At 41.2% G+C, this 14737-nt stretch overlaps 1 protein-coding gene across 2 annotated transcripts in view; it reads left to right on the top strand.

Moving 5' to 3' along the window:
• kremen1 (kringle containing transmembrane protein 1) overlaps positions 1–12698 on the top strand; it is a 54879-nt gene extending 42181 nt beyond the window's left edge. Inside the window, exons 4-9 of one of the 2 annotated variants that reach the window (XM_077560666.1) lie at positions 2397–2521; positions 5510–5663; positions 5975–6307; positions 9299–9490; positions 11440–11524; positions 11933–12698. In XM_077560666.1, coding sequence (XP_077416792.1) covers positions 2397–2521; positions 5510–5663; positions 5975–6307; positions 9299–9490; positions 11440–11524; positions 11933–12107 — 1064 coding nt within the window. In that variant the 3' untranslated portion in view covers positions 12108–12698. Of the gene's footprint in view, positions 1–2396; positions 2522–5509; positions 5664–5974; positions 6308–9298; positions 9533–11439; positions 11525–11932 lie in introns of both variants that reach the window. The other variant, XM_077560665.1, reaches the window with a different exon arrangement.
• The last annotated feature ends 2039 nt before the right edge of the window (positions 12699–14737 follow it).

The raw sequence follows: 14737 nt of genomic DNA, 5'->3' as shown, positions 1-14737 counted from the left end.
ATCCCCACCTTGTCCTTTTGGCCTCTTTATCTCTTGGCACTTCTTTTCAAAAGTGTTAGTCACAGCATTGCCGTTTTTTCATTGCGTCTGATGTTTTTGCAGCAGAACAAAGCAGATGTGGCATCTGTAAATCTGATGTTTACATTGGAGCTGCCGTGTAAAGTGAAAGCTGACTAATATCAAAACACTGACCAGAAAAATTTGTTTTTAACAAAAAAAAAGCATTTTGCGATGAACGACTTACTCCTAATTTAACCCTGGTGCCCTCTGCATTTGAGTAAATACTTTAGTATGAATGAATGAATGAATGAATGAAAAAGGACTAACTAACTGACTTAGTAACTTGCTGATACCTGACTAACTAACTGGCTGGCTTCCTGCTTCACTGACTCACTGACTGACTCAGGTTGACTGGCTGAGTCACTCACTAACTTACTAGTTGTCTGACTGAGTAACTCACAAACTAACTGAACATACCTAACTTAAGTGACTTACTGACAAACTAGTTGACTGACTACTCAATTAACTTACTCACTCACTCATAGATTGACTGACTGACCTGCTTACAGACTTACTAATTGTCTGACTAACTCATGATGTGACAAACTAATCCGACAAATTGATCTAGCAATATGATAACTGCGATTAACTTAAGTGACTGATTCACTGATTGGCATACAAATTGTCTCACTGACTAAACTAATTAAACTCTGAACTTAGTGACTGAAATATGCTTTAAACAGACTCAACTAACCTACTGATTGATTACAGTGCTGAACTGACTTTCTCACTCCCTCACTCACTCTCTGAATAGCTGGCTGACTTACTAGTTGTCTGACTGACTAACTCACAAACGAACTGAACAAACCTAACTAAAGTGACTTACTGACTTAACTAGTTGACTGACTACTCCACTCACTCACTCACTCACTCATTGATTGACTGACCGACCCATTTACAGACTTACTAATTCTCTGACTAACTCATGAACTGACTTACTAAAGTGACAAACCAATTTAGTGATATGATAACTGTGATTAACTAAGTGACTGATTCTAGTGCTGAACTGACTTACCCTCACCCACTCTCTGAATAGCTGACTGACTGATTTTGTAACTAGCTGAATAACTCATTGACTAACTGGCTGACTCGTTCACTAACTAACTTCCTCTCCTGCTACCTACCCAACTCTAAACTTACTGACCAATTTACTGGCTGACTGACTAACTGGCCTACAGACTGACTAAGTAATTGACTGACCGACTGTCTGAGTAAACAAACCAGCCAACTGCAAAAAAAAAAAAAAAAGAAAATCTCTCTGCCGCCTGTTTAATCTGTGTGAGCATTTTGTGCACGAGGGAGTCTGCACGCGTCCCATCCAGGTGTTTATCTTCCGTTTTTTTCTGTGCCGTAATCCCTTGGCGGATAAAGAAGCTGCAAAAGCGCTGCTTTAGCTCCCTGCTATCTCACCGTACACACACGTACGCACGCACGCACGCACGCACGCACGCACGCACACATTCTGATTAGTGTCATCGTAATTCACAGTCGCATGAATGGGCTGGGAAAAGCCGGGCCGGCATTGTGGTGTGGATCTAAAACATTTGACGTGCTTTATGACTCGGCTGAGCGAGTGATGAATGAAGATGTAAATAAGGACGAATCAAGTGTCACATGGCAAATTCCAAACACAATGTGTGATCTTGTTTGCCTGAACACGCCGCCATTCCCTTTTTGCGGGTGCGAGGACTTCCATTGGGATCCAAAGTCACCTTTTGCCCCTGCTTCTTGCGTAAACAACATCAAATGTGTGGCATGTGGGAAAAGCTTTTATTGTGGAGGGATGGCTCCAGTGCTGACTTTTTTTTTTTTTTTTCTGCTTGCCGTTGTGTGCTGCGGAAGCTGCAATCACATGACCGGATGATAATTATTGTACTTACAGCTGTTCCGAATGTTATGGTTACCTTTTATAGCCTTGATACCTTCATTTAAAACCCTAACCCTGGCTCTGAAACCCTCATTTGAAATCTTAGTCCTATATTAAAAATATCATTTATAATAATATTATTTATTTATCCTGATTCATTTAGATTGGCTTAACTCAGGATGGAAACGCATATTTGAAACTCTAACCCTGACTCAAAATTCCCAATTTGAAACCCTAACCTTGGTTTTGCTGGAAATTCTCATTGATAACCTAACCCTGGATTTGAAGCCCCAATTTAAAACCCTCATTTGAACCTGAAAGCCGAACCCTGGCTTTGCATTCCTATTCGAAACCCTAACAAAGGCTTAAAACCGTCATTTGAAAACCCCACCCTGGCTCAAAACTCTGATACAAACTCATTATTTAAAACTCATAGTTGATTGATCTTTTTTTTTGTTTTTGTTTCCAGTGCCAGGAAATCTGGGCTGCTTCCGAGACAGCGGGGACCCCCCCACCCTACCGGGGCCCACCGAGACCTCCAACAAGCTGACCATCCAGACCTGCATCAGCTTCTGCAGAAAGCAGAGATACAAGGTCGGCCCTCACAGATCCGGTGCACAAACACTACACTTGAAACCCTAACACAGACGGCGACGCCTTCGTTTCACAAATGAGCTTGAAACTTTGAGCTCTAACTCGAGGCTTTAAACAAAATCCTAACTTGAAGCCCAAACCAAAGATTGACACACTATCGTAAGTTCTTAACTGTATTAAAACCCTAATACGAAACTCTAAATCAGGCTCCAAATCCTTATTAAACCATAAACCCCGTCTGAAGACCCTGACCCAGGCTTAAAGACCCAATTTAAAACCTTAATCTTGGTTTAAAGCCTAACTTGGGAACTCTAAAGCAATCTTGGAATATAAGAAGCCTAATTAGAAGGATTAGAAAGCGCAGGGTGTTTTAAAATGGAGGGAGTAGAAGTCAAAAGTCATACAAATAAAAACGTAAATATTAAAGTGGCGACGCCTGACAAATCAACTAAACGCAGCAACAAACGATTTGCGGCGGCAGCGCTTTTGTGTTGCGCGTTGCAGCCTTTCCCGTCCTGTCGAGCTTCCTGTTGAAAGGGCGAGCGACGCGTGACGGATGGCGGCGGCAATCGGGCTTGACAGCTGGAAAGGAGCAGGAATTAGCCCGTCGGCCGCCTCCGCCTCCTCCTCCGCCGCCGCCTCCTCCATGCGACGTGCTCGTCTCCCACTCGGGCTCTTATTTGTGCAATACCGTGCCAGGTGTTCATTTCATGTCTCAATAGATTTGCATCTGCGAGGGCTGCATTGATAAGCTCTGACAGCACCAAACTTTTTTTTTTTTTTTTTTTGGAATAATATTGATCCCCCATTTATGACTGCCAGACGTTTTCAGAAAAGGGATGCCGTGGGTGCCGGCCGATTTAAGCATTTTTGACTGATCTTTCAAGGTCCACAGAAAATTATGTGTTTGGACTATGGAAACACACATACTATCAAATGAAAGATTGGACTCTCATCTTTCATCAGAAAAAAAAAGTTTGTTTCTACCTTATTCCGTTTTTCAGTAATCAACTATAGAAAATGGTTAGTTTCACCTCTGTTTTGGGAAAAAAACGTCTTTTAACGTCTTTGGCACTCCTCCATAGGATTTTACTAAACGTTATTTAACGTTTTTGGCAGTCAAAGAGTTAACTGCGAGGAAACATCCCTGACTGCAATATAGCGACATCATCTGAAAAATATATTTCCACAACACTTATTTATTTATTTATTTTTTATTTTTTTCTGTAGAGCTCAGAATTGTTCATTCGGTAATTTTACCGATTTGACATGTCATCATCATTGCTCTCCTTTTTTTTTTTATATATATATATATTTTTTGTATTTTTATTTTTTTTTGTATGTGGGTGAATATGTGTAAGCGCGTGCGTGCGTGCGAACAACACTTTTTTAAAAAAACACTTAAATGTATGAAAACACTTTTTCAAGTATTCCTTAACACCTCGTGCTTGCTTCAAGTTGTTTATTTGTCATTCCCAGTTGATGCCGATTTAAACACCAAAATCGTCAACTAACTGCATAATAACAAACGTCCACTAGCTTAATATTAACTTATCATGCAGAATTTTTATCTTCCAGTCTGCAAGCTCCGTCCTTATTGCTGAGCGCGAGAACCTCGATTTCATAGCCAACAAAGCAAATGTACCCCCCGAACAATCAGCAGGCCATAAATTCCTGATGTGTGAGCGGAGGCTGGCGGCCGAGTGGGCAAGCGCGGCGTGCGTACCTTCACTGGTGGGACGTCAAGCACAACACAATGGCGTCCCTTTGATGGCGGCACAATAGCACTTTTGAGCGCGATGACTTGTGACGTTTTCGCATTCCTCCGGTCCCGTTTTATTCCCCGCACTAATGTGAGTTACGACATCTGGTCATAACGAGGCGGGAAGAAAAGGCTTTCATTTCACGCCACTTGATATGCAAAAGGAACGGCGGGGGGGGGGGGGGGGGCAAAAGCAACAATTGCACTTCAACTGTCAACGCTGACGACTTTATGACTTATTTTAAGTGCCAAAAACTCTCAGGGTTCCCACCAGTCCTTTTATGTTGACGGCCTTTTTCACACAACAGTTAACTATCTTATGGGATCGTTTGTTTGTTTTTTAGATGGAGAAATGAAACAATATGTCCATAAAGATATCTCAATGTTTACGAAAACTTAAACCTTAGGTTAATTGATTTTTTTTTTTTTTTTTTTTCGGGGAGAGCTCAGTATTGATCATTTGACATGTCATCATCATTGTTCTCCCTTTTTTTTTTTTTTTTTTTTTTTATTTATTTTTGGGTATGTGTGTGTGTGTGTGTGTGTGTGTGTGTGTGTGTGCGCGTGCGTGCGTGCGTGCGTGCGTGCGTGTAAAAAAAAAAAAAAAAAAAAGAATTCCCATACCGTTCGCCTAAACCGAACACTTCAAAATCCAGCCAGAGTCGTGGGGCCGCCAGGAGACCCGAAGAGGGACCAAAGAAAACCTTAGGTTAATTGATGAGTTCAAATTGTTTGGTTTGGTTTAGTGAAGACTCAAACTCATGTTGGTTGATTACAAATATATCTGCAGTATGTTATGTTTAGTAAAGAAAAACATTGTATTGTGAAAGAGAGCAAGACATTGTAAAAAAAACAACAACAAAAAAACACGTGGCAACTAAACATTAGTATTGGTTTGTTACAATTATGGAAACTTCTACAGTACTTTTTCTCGAAGTCTGTAAATCTTTTATAGTGTTAAGTGTTGAAAACATGTTAGATTTGTTTTAATGTCTAAAAATCATTTATTGTATTTCCAAACCTCTAACTTTAGGTTTAGTAACGATTAAATCAAAGTGGATGTTTATGCAAACACATACGCTCGGTTCATTGAAAGATTCCTTGATTTTTTTTTTTTTTTTTTATGGCATTACAGCATTTGTTTCAGCCAAATCTTCCGACCCTGAAATTGATCTGGAAAAGTCCTTGACCGGTGAGTAAAATGTAAGCGTGTTCTGTTTGTGCAGCTGGCCGGCATGGAGTCGGGGTACGCTTGTTTCTGCGGCAACGAAGCGGACCTGGCGGATCACGGCGAGGCCCCCGGCATGGAGTGCAACCACGTTTGCTTCGGCGATCACAGGCAGCCGTGCGGCGGCGACGGCTGGGTCATCGTCTTCGACAGTGAGTCCCGTGAAACGGTCCGAAAACGCTCCCATCGTTCCCTCGTGACATTTTCAATTGGCAATTGAAAATGTTTGTTTGTTTTTTTTTATTAGAAGACTATTTAACACAAAATTAAAATGAAATGTTTTTTGTTTTTAATCCAGATTTTTCATAAATACATTTTAGAATCAGATTAAAGATGTGAAATGGAAAATAATTAGTACTTTATTTTGTGCAATTTTATTATAAAAAAGCAATTTTTGTGTGTGCTAATTAAAAAAATAAAATAAAAATAAATTGTAATCAGTCACTTTTCTCCCCCCCCGTAGCTCGGGTGGGTTCCTGTGGCGGAAATTACTCATCCCCATCCGGGGTCATCTACTCCCCGGACTTTCCGGACAAATATGGATCCGGTCGCGCTTGCTACTGGACGGTGCAGGTACCCGGATCCTCCGCCATCCTCTTCAACTTCACCTTCTTCGACATCACGGATCAGACGGACATGGTGGAGCTGCTGAACGGCTACACCAACGAGGTGGTGGCGCGTTTCGACTGGCGCAGCCCCCCCCGCCAGCTGCTCAACGTCACGGGAGACTTCATCATACTCTATTTCTATTCGGACCGTACCAACCAGGCGCAGGGCTTTGCGCTGCTCTACCAAGGTAGGAGTTCACCTTCTTTTTGTTTCTTTTCCGATAATGTTTCGGATGCAGTCCAGTGTGTGAGAATGTATTTTTGAAATAATAAATTCATTAACGTGGTACATTTCAAACCATTTCATCTTAAACACATTTCATTCATTCACACCATCAAGGGTACTGTTGACAGTTTTCCCAGAATTTCACATTTTTACCCCAAAATACTCGATTTATTATCAGTGGGCGGTATTTTATTTTGAAATGGCTTAGTCAGAACCAACAAAAAGCCAAAAAACGGGTCACAATAACGCCAAGGGGTTAAACAAAAACAGGGATGTGATTTTTCCGCGAATTCGCGGAATTCCGCTTTTTTTATCCCCCCCCCAAAAAAAAAATTCCGATTTTTTTTTTTCTTTTTTATTTTTTTTAAATTATAGTTGTGTATGCATTGTGTATGCACATGACTCCGACAGATAACATCTTCTGCTATAACAAAGACATTTGTGGTATGCTCTAATATGAGTTACTTTTCATTTGGTCATGATACAATTATTTGTTCATGAAATTTGAACTCTTCAACATTATTTATGTGTTAACTTAGTAATCACATTAGTTAGATATGATGATCTTCTCAGTGATAGTTTTTAAAAGCAAAGGCAGTCCAATGTTTTTGAATGTGACTGATTTTGAGTTGACTAAAACTGCCATTTTATATGGGATAGTTCAATATACATTGAAAATTTATGCTGTTGTTTTGTCTATTTCTTTGTCATGTGAGTGCATTGAAAGTACTTAAAAACACGGAAAACCCATGAGCTCCGGGGGGCTTCTCCCCCCTTGTCCCCCCACCAGGGCACTGCCCTGGACCTAGCTGGGTGCCGGCGGCCCCCAGACCCCCGGCTAAATTTTCAGATAATTTCACTTTGGTCAAATCACATCCCTGCAAAAACTATCCACATCTTTCGAATTCAAAATTCTTAACATTCATCTCATACAAATCACCTGGGAAACATTCAATAGCATTTGAAGAATTCCCATATTGCCCAAATCCCACATTTTTCTCATTAAACGACATATTTTCCAATGTTAAAATTCTCACCTTGACACATTCTACTTTATTACTTCCTCCTTCAACATTTTTTGACTGGTTCAAACCATTCCGAGAGCAAAAATTCCCACAATTCCACATTTTTCCACATTAAAATTCCCACACTAAGACATGCCCTGCATTATTCCCTTGACCGATTCAAACCATTCCATATATTTTCCATTTTCCGAAAGTTCCCACACTCTCAAAATTCATGATCATTCCCGGTATCATATATTGTTTTTCATATATTAGCATTTCAATTCATCTTCAGCTTTTTCAGCATTCACATAAAATTCTTTAGAAATTGCATCGTCTACTAATAGACGTTTTGCAAAAAAATGTGACCATTCATTGATTATAAATGAAAACCCGTGCATCAGGTTGACGACTCTAAATTGTCTTCAGTGTTACAAAATGTGTGTTGGGTTAATTGAAGACTAAAACACGTACGTTGGGTTCTGTGAAGACTCTTAATGGTCTTAAATGCTTACAAAAGCACGTCTGAAGACGTCATCGTTTGTGGTTGTGAATGGGTTACGTCTGTGGTTGATTGACAGCTAATCAGCCGAGGCATCGGCGCGTCGGCCTCCAAGACACCCGACGGCACATTTGCATGATGACATTTTGCATCGCAGACAATATCAATGTTTGGCTTTTCTGTTGTCCTCAGGGCCGAGGCGGTATTGCGAAGTCATATTTGGCTTCTCCTCTCAGAACTTTCTTATCAAGCTGCAGCAGCTCGCGGGTTGCCAGACTTTTTTTTTTTATGAATGCCGCCCACGTTCGGGAACACTGCGACGCTCTGATTGCACGGTCGCGCTGCGCCGAGAACAAAAAGCCTGCGGGAAAGTCAATGACCTCACCACAAATCTGCCGCTCGACTTCCACATTCACTTGGACGCTTGTGGAAACGCTAATGGACGGGGGTGGGGAGGCATGTGGGCTGGGGGGGGCCGTCAGCAAGACATCGGTCTAGACAGACATGAGATTTTAATTGAAAGTGACATAGCAATAGCAATGAGTACCATTTAAAATGCAGCAAAAAAAAAAAAGTTTGGGATGTAAATCCCAAAATATGATCAAAGCCAGTGAGGAAAAGGTCAACATTTGTTGCCCGTGTACAGTATTCGGTGAAGGAAAGACGACCATGTTATTTAGGATCTTAATGGCTAAAATGTGGTGAGTTCATCCATGTTGTGTTTACATTGCGACAATCTGGATCAGATCTGAATCGAACCTGGTTTAGCAAAGTCGACATCTACATTTGTGAGAAAGATGACCGTTATCTTGATAGCTCAAATGTGCTGAATGGGTTTTCCATGTTGCGTTTACATTCCGACTGGATCTGGATCATAACTGAATCGAAATTGGTTTCGCATAATTAGCTTAAACATTGATTGCCAATGAATTCAATGATGTAAAGATAACCATGTAGCACTTAAAAAGCTTAAAGGTGTCAAACGGGTTTTTGTATCTGTGTTCATACTGCAAATGTCTGGATCCGATCGGAATCAAACTTGGCTTCGTATAATTATCCTAAATATTTGTTGCTTGTGTATTTAATGAGGGAACGATGACCAAATGGGATTTTGGAATCAAAATGTTCTGATTTTTAGAGGAATGAATGCAAGATTTTGAATTCTGGGTTGTGTGATTTAAGTGAGGTGCAAACCCGGCGGGCGACTTTGACTTATCAGGACACTGAAGTGAAGCTTTATTAATGTCATCATTTCTCACCCTAAAGCAATCACTGCAAGTTTGAACTTGAACGCCGGCGCTGATGGATGGCACCTGCGTGTGCGTGTGCGTGTGCGCGTGTGTGTGTGTGTGTGTTAGCAGTAAATATTTGTCGATCCGGCGTTCCTGTGGGAGCACACCAATAACTTAAGCTGGTGTTTTGTTTTCTTTTCTTTTGTTCTCCGCAGCGTTGAGGAGCCGCGAGGACGAGGAGACGGCAGAGGACGAGGACGAGGGCTTCTCCAGCACGGTGGAACCTCAGGCGGCCCCCGGCGTCACCGACGGCGCCAACGTGACCACCAAAGGACGCTCATCCTCGTCCTCTCAGATCCTCTACGTGATCACGTCCAGCCCCGGCAAACCGGAGCACAACATGCCAGGTCAGTGGGCTGGACCCGGACAGACCAGCGGACACAGCGCCAGTATGTCCAGCACCCGCCCTCCTCGCCATCTCCACTTTCACACTCTGCAGACTCCAAATTGTCTTTGCTGTTTACGAAAAAACAAATGCTATTTTGGTCGCCGTCGCCAAATGGTCTTGCTTACGAAAACATGAAAGTTCCTTGATGACCTTCATCATCTTTGGTGTAGACAAAAATGCCTAAAAAAAAAAAAAGCTTCATTTTGATGTTCAAAAAAAGACGTATGCCAGGTTGGTAAATTGTGTTGATTTGTTTTTGCTGATGTTTACAAAACGAACGGTGTTTAATGTCGTCGCATTGCGTATGTTCATGTTGACGTTCACGAAACGTACTAAATTGTCAATTTGTCAATGTCAAAGTCACGAAAGGTTTGTCAAGGACGAAATTGCCTTTGATGGATGTAAACAAATGCGTTCATTTTGCCGAAGATTTTAAACAGCCATTGATCGTCACAAAAATTGCTTTGATGTTCCACAAAAATGATTAGGGCTGTCAAAAGTCATGTTTCCATCGAATTGTTTTGAATTCTTGAAGCGAATTTACTGACAATGCGCAAAACGGACATGCGACTTATGCCCGTTTTCATCCGTTCTCCTTCTATTAGTATTTAATGTTGAAAGGGGACTCCGCCGCTGTAGGTGGCGCTATACACCATAGAGATGTGATCCACCAGTAATTTAAAAGGAGAAGAAGACAAGAAAGCGACGTTGTATGACTTTTGTAATTCTTGATCAACCGTAGTAGCATTTCTTGCTGTTTTAAACCTAAAAAAAAGCATTAATGTTCGCTTCTTTCAATAATTCCAAAAAGATTTCTGTTTTCCCCAAACATAACTTACTTCATCGTCCGACATTGCTTTGGGACTGCAAACGTTCGTGTGACTTCATATGCGGTCTTGCCAGCGGTTATTCGCAAAACCTGTTTCCAAAGGCAAAATTCAGGTTTTCCTTTTTTTGATACGCTTCAAACTCCACCCCCTCGAAGTGTAAAAACTTTTTTGCGAATTTTGGACCCTTCTACAGATTTTCATTGCTCATGAAAAGTTGCATGCTAGGTTTGTCAAAGACTAAATTGTCTTTGGTGTTTATTACCACTATTTCTAAGTTTTTACAATTTGGTGAATTTTGTTGTTCAGCTTGAGAAGGTCAAATTAAGTTCACCTCTCGAGTGCATTTTAGGTTCATCCTGAAATGTCACTCCGATTCATGGAGGACTGTTGGATGTTTATGAAACGTGTACGCTAATCGCTAATCGCTAATACGCTAATCGCTAATACGCTAATCGCTAATACGCTAATTGCTAATACGCTAATCTTATCAAACTTTCCCCTTAAGTTTGTCCAAGACTCCAAACGCTTCCAAGTGCCTCCAAGTGTTTATGAACCGAGCCGATACAATTAAAAGGTTCCTGTCACGGTTATGAAGCGACCAATTAGTGTGACATTGATGTTTTGTTCCGCGACGCCGCCACGTGCGTCTCCCAGATGTCAAACGGGTTATCATCAATGATGACGCATCCGCGCTATGCAAGGTGTGTCGTTGCCGGGAAAAGAAATTAGATGAAGCCAAACTCCCCCAACCAGCCTTTGTGGTGAACTTGCCCCAAAAAAAAAATTTCAATTGATGACAAATGGAATCTTTTGACTGAATTAGATTCCATGGCCTTTTATGTAAATGATTTGCAACACCAGTCGGTTTTAGCGTTTCAGAACTTTGCGACGATCATTCCAACAGCTGCGCGCGGATAATGCATCAACATTTCTCGACATTTTGCTGGCTCAGCTTTCTGCCAGCAGGTGTTTCCTCGCATGCTCGTCTTTCCGGCCCGCTGCACGTTTTTTTTGTTTTTCACCACTGACGCCGCGTTAACCGTGCCCCCCCCCCCCCCCTCGCTTTGTCTTTTGGCAGTGTGGAGCATCTACGCCCTGGCCGGCCTCCTCATCCTCACCGTGGTCGCCATGCTGGCCAAGCTGCTGCTGCACGTCACCGTCAAGTATGTTTCGCCACAATTCGTGTCATATGTACGCGGGGTGGGCGTGGCTAACATGTCAATATCTGTTGTGACTGACGAAGATTACACGACTTGACTTGGCTTGAAATTTAGTGCGACGTAATAATTTTTTTTGTAGTGTATTGCTGCTAGAGCGGGAAAAAAAAGGTTCATATGTTTTAATATGATCATTTTTACGTTTCACATTTTAATCGAGCCCCTTCACTACTAATTATGGGTATAAGCATTAGCCTTGTGAAAAGCATCCATCTTTTTTTTATTTATTTTTTATTATTATTATTATTATTATTATTATTATTATTTTTATTTTTATTTATTTTTATTTTTTTTTTGAAAAGCATCCATCTATCGCTAATTGATGTTACATTTCCCTTGTCTTTTTGCATCCAGGTCTCCCCGAATCCCCGCAGCGAGCGGCTCGGACAGCTGCGGCCAGAGCGCCTCGACGTCGTCCGAGCCGTGGATCATCCTGTACCGGCCGTCCACCATCTCCCTCTTCAAGCAGAAGCTGAAGAACCACCACCACCATCACCACGGAGACCTCAGCCCCCTGGTGGGCAACTAGCGCCGGCCGCCCACCGCTTCCTCTGAACTCCTTGCTTAGCGAGGCGCTAAGCTAACTAGCGGCTAATGCGGGTATGGCCCCCCCACCCCTCTGGCGAGGATGGACGCCAGCTCGCCGTTGGCTTCCCCCGTCAAGGCGGTGCCGCTTCTTCGGAACTTGCGGACGTTTTTGGGGCGATTCGTGAGTTGCTCGCGAGTCGGAGCGGACGCGCCGAGGGTGGGGGCGGAAGTCTTAGCGTTGTGTGGCGTTCAAGTGCCTTGCGGCATGTCCCCCCCTTCCTCTACTAACACGTATCGAGGATTTATTTTTGTAAGACTTTGTAAATAGTCGCGATGAGGCATTTAATGACCAGTTCATTTGTGTGCTTTGTCTTTACTGAACATATTGTTCACATTAGCTTTGAAATGCGGGTCAGGGGGATGTAATGTTGTATGTAATTCTGTATGGAGGACAAAAGTATTGGGACACCCAAGATTCACAAGGAATGGGAATTAACTGAAAAACACCCGATCATCAACTATCAACATCTCGTAAAATTGCGCTTTAAAAACATTTTACAATATATCTCGTCAAACATTTGGCCATCAATAATGATCATTGGCTTGGTCACACAGCCCTGAAGCAAGTAACAAATTAAGTCAGGGCAAAGTAAATGCCTTGCCACTAATAAATGCTTCCTTTTGTTCCCCCGGTGAAAAAAAATAATTTCATTGGTTAATAAACAAAAAGTATTCCTGATAAAACTTAAAACAAAGCACGATCTCGTTACAGCAAACTTGACTTAACGTTGCAAGCACTTAAATGCCTCTCCTCAAATAAAGACTGTCAACTTTATGTTTAGTGAAACATACAAGCAGAAATACACATCAAGTGACAAACTTGACTTACATTAACCTGAGCTCAATGCAAATTTGCAAGCCTTGTCCCAATACTTTTGTCCCAAAATGTACGTCCACTCTTTTTAATATCATCAAAGCGATGGAGCCACCAATCAATGAGTACTTTGCAGTAAGAGTACTTTTAACTCGATGCACTTACATACATACACCATTTTTTAGGCCCGGTACACACACATAAGGATTTTGTGACCAAACGCAGAAAACGGGTCAAATCTGACGTGCGCAATTTCAGTCGACAGCAGTCAAAATGGCAAGACGGATGAAAATGGACGGATGAAAATGGACGGATGAAAATAGACGGATTCATCTGCGATTAATCAGAATACTGTGTTTAGAGTAGTGGGACATGTAGAAAAGGAAAAAAAGATGTTTGCCTTGAGTTTCCCTTTGACACACCTCAGAACACAGGATAATATTTTCAAACACAGCCTGATTATCTTTATGAGTGTACCAGGTCCGAGAGAAATAGTCAAATGCAAAACATAAATGTACTTACCAACACCTGAGCACTTGCACACAAAAAGCAGCACCAGAGTGACAGATTCAAGCCCAAATCTAAATAAAAAAAATAAATGCCTCACCCTAAACCAATGCCACCACTAACTCGGAAAAAAAAATCTTGGCTACAAAAAACTTACATTTAACATAATAGACGACAATCCACTATCGTCTTCAGCACGGTCTTACTTGATTTAACAGATCATTTACTTTTAAGCACCTCCCCTCAAATAGGTGCCATATTTCTTTTCACTCACTTTTTAATTGTTTCAGAAAAACAGAGTTTAATAAAACACATGACAAATAACATCGAGTAAATGCAAACTTAATGTAGCACTAAAAATCCAATGCCTCACCCCAAACATCTACAGTATGTGAACTAAAACCAATCCGCAAATGATAATACACATCAGTGTGATCTTACAGCCGTGACTTTACTTAAATTAGCCAGAGCACTCACGCTTAAATGCCTTGCCTCAAATAAATGTATCAAAAAAATATAAATAAATGCAACTATTATTTTTTTATTGGTTACTATAAATACACTGTATGTTGTTGATTTTTAACCAAACATACATCAAACAATGCTATGGTCTTACATACGGTCTAAGTGCAAAACGCCACTTATCCAGAACACTCACAATTAAATGCCTCTCCTCAAATAAACACTAACATCAACTGTGCTGATGTTTAGTTCCCGCCTCCATTTTCGATAGGAGCCTAAGTTAGCTTGTGAGCAATCAATGTAACAAGTCAGCATATTTATTTTGCACCAAATTATGCAAATAAAGATTTGTGGTCGTGTGTGAATGTGCCACAACCAGAACCAACAACTTTTTTTCCCTTCTTCTTCATGAAACAAATATGTATATAGCATAAATAGTGAGATTTATAATTTATACAGTAAATTATTGTTTATTTTCTATGTGAACGGGAAGTATCTTTTGTATTAAAAAAAAAAGAGAAAGAAAAAAGTGAAGTAACTGCTTGGTTTTATTTAATGTGTCCTGGTTGCAAAAATAAAATCTGCATGTTTCCTAATTAATGTTTTTCTTTGCTTTTCTCTTGCTTTCTTTTCCACGTGGGAAAATCTGAAACATTTTGCGACAAATCCAGCGTGACGTGTGATGTTGTGATGCTCAAATGCTGATCAGATATGGCAAATGGCTCATAGATCCACACACAACACACACACACACACACACACACACACACACACAGGTCGGACCCTAG

Source organism: Vanacampus margaritifer, chromosome 3, assembly GCF_051991255.1.
Source record: "Vanacampus margaritifer isolate UIUO_Vmar chromosome 3, RoL_Vmar_1.0, whole genome shotgun sequence".
NCBI classification, from domain to species: domain Eukaryota; kingdom Metazoa; phylum Chordata; class Actinopteri; order Syngnathiformes; family Syngnathidae; genus Vanacampus; species Vanacampus margaritifer.
The sequence above is the reverse complement of the archived record's forward strand: the minus strand, read 5'-3'. Positions and strand labels throughout refer to the sequence as shown.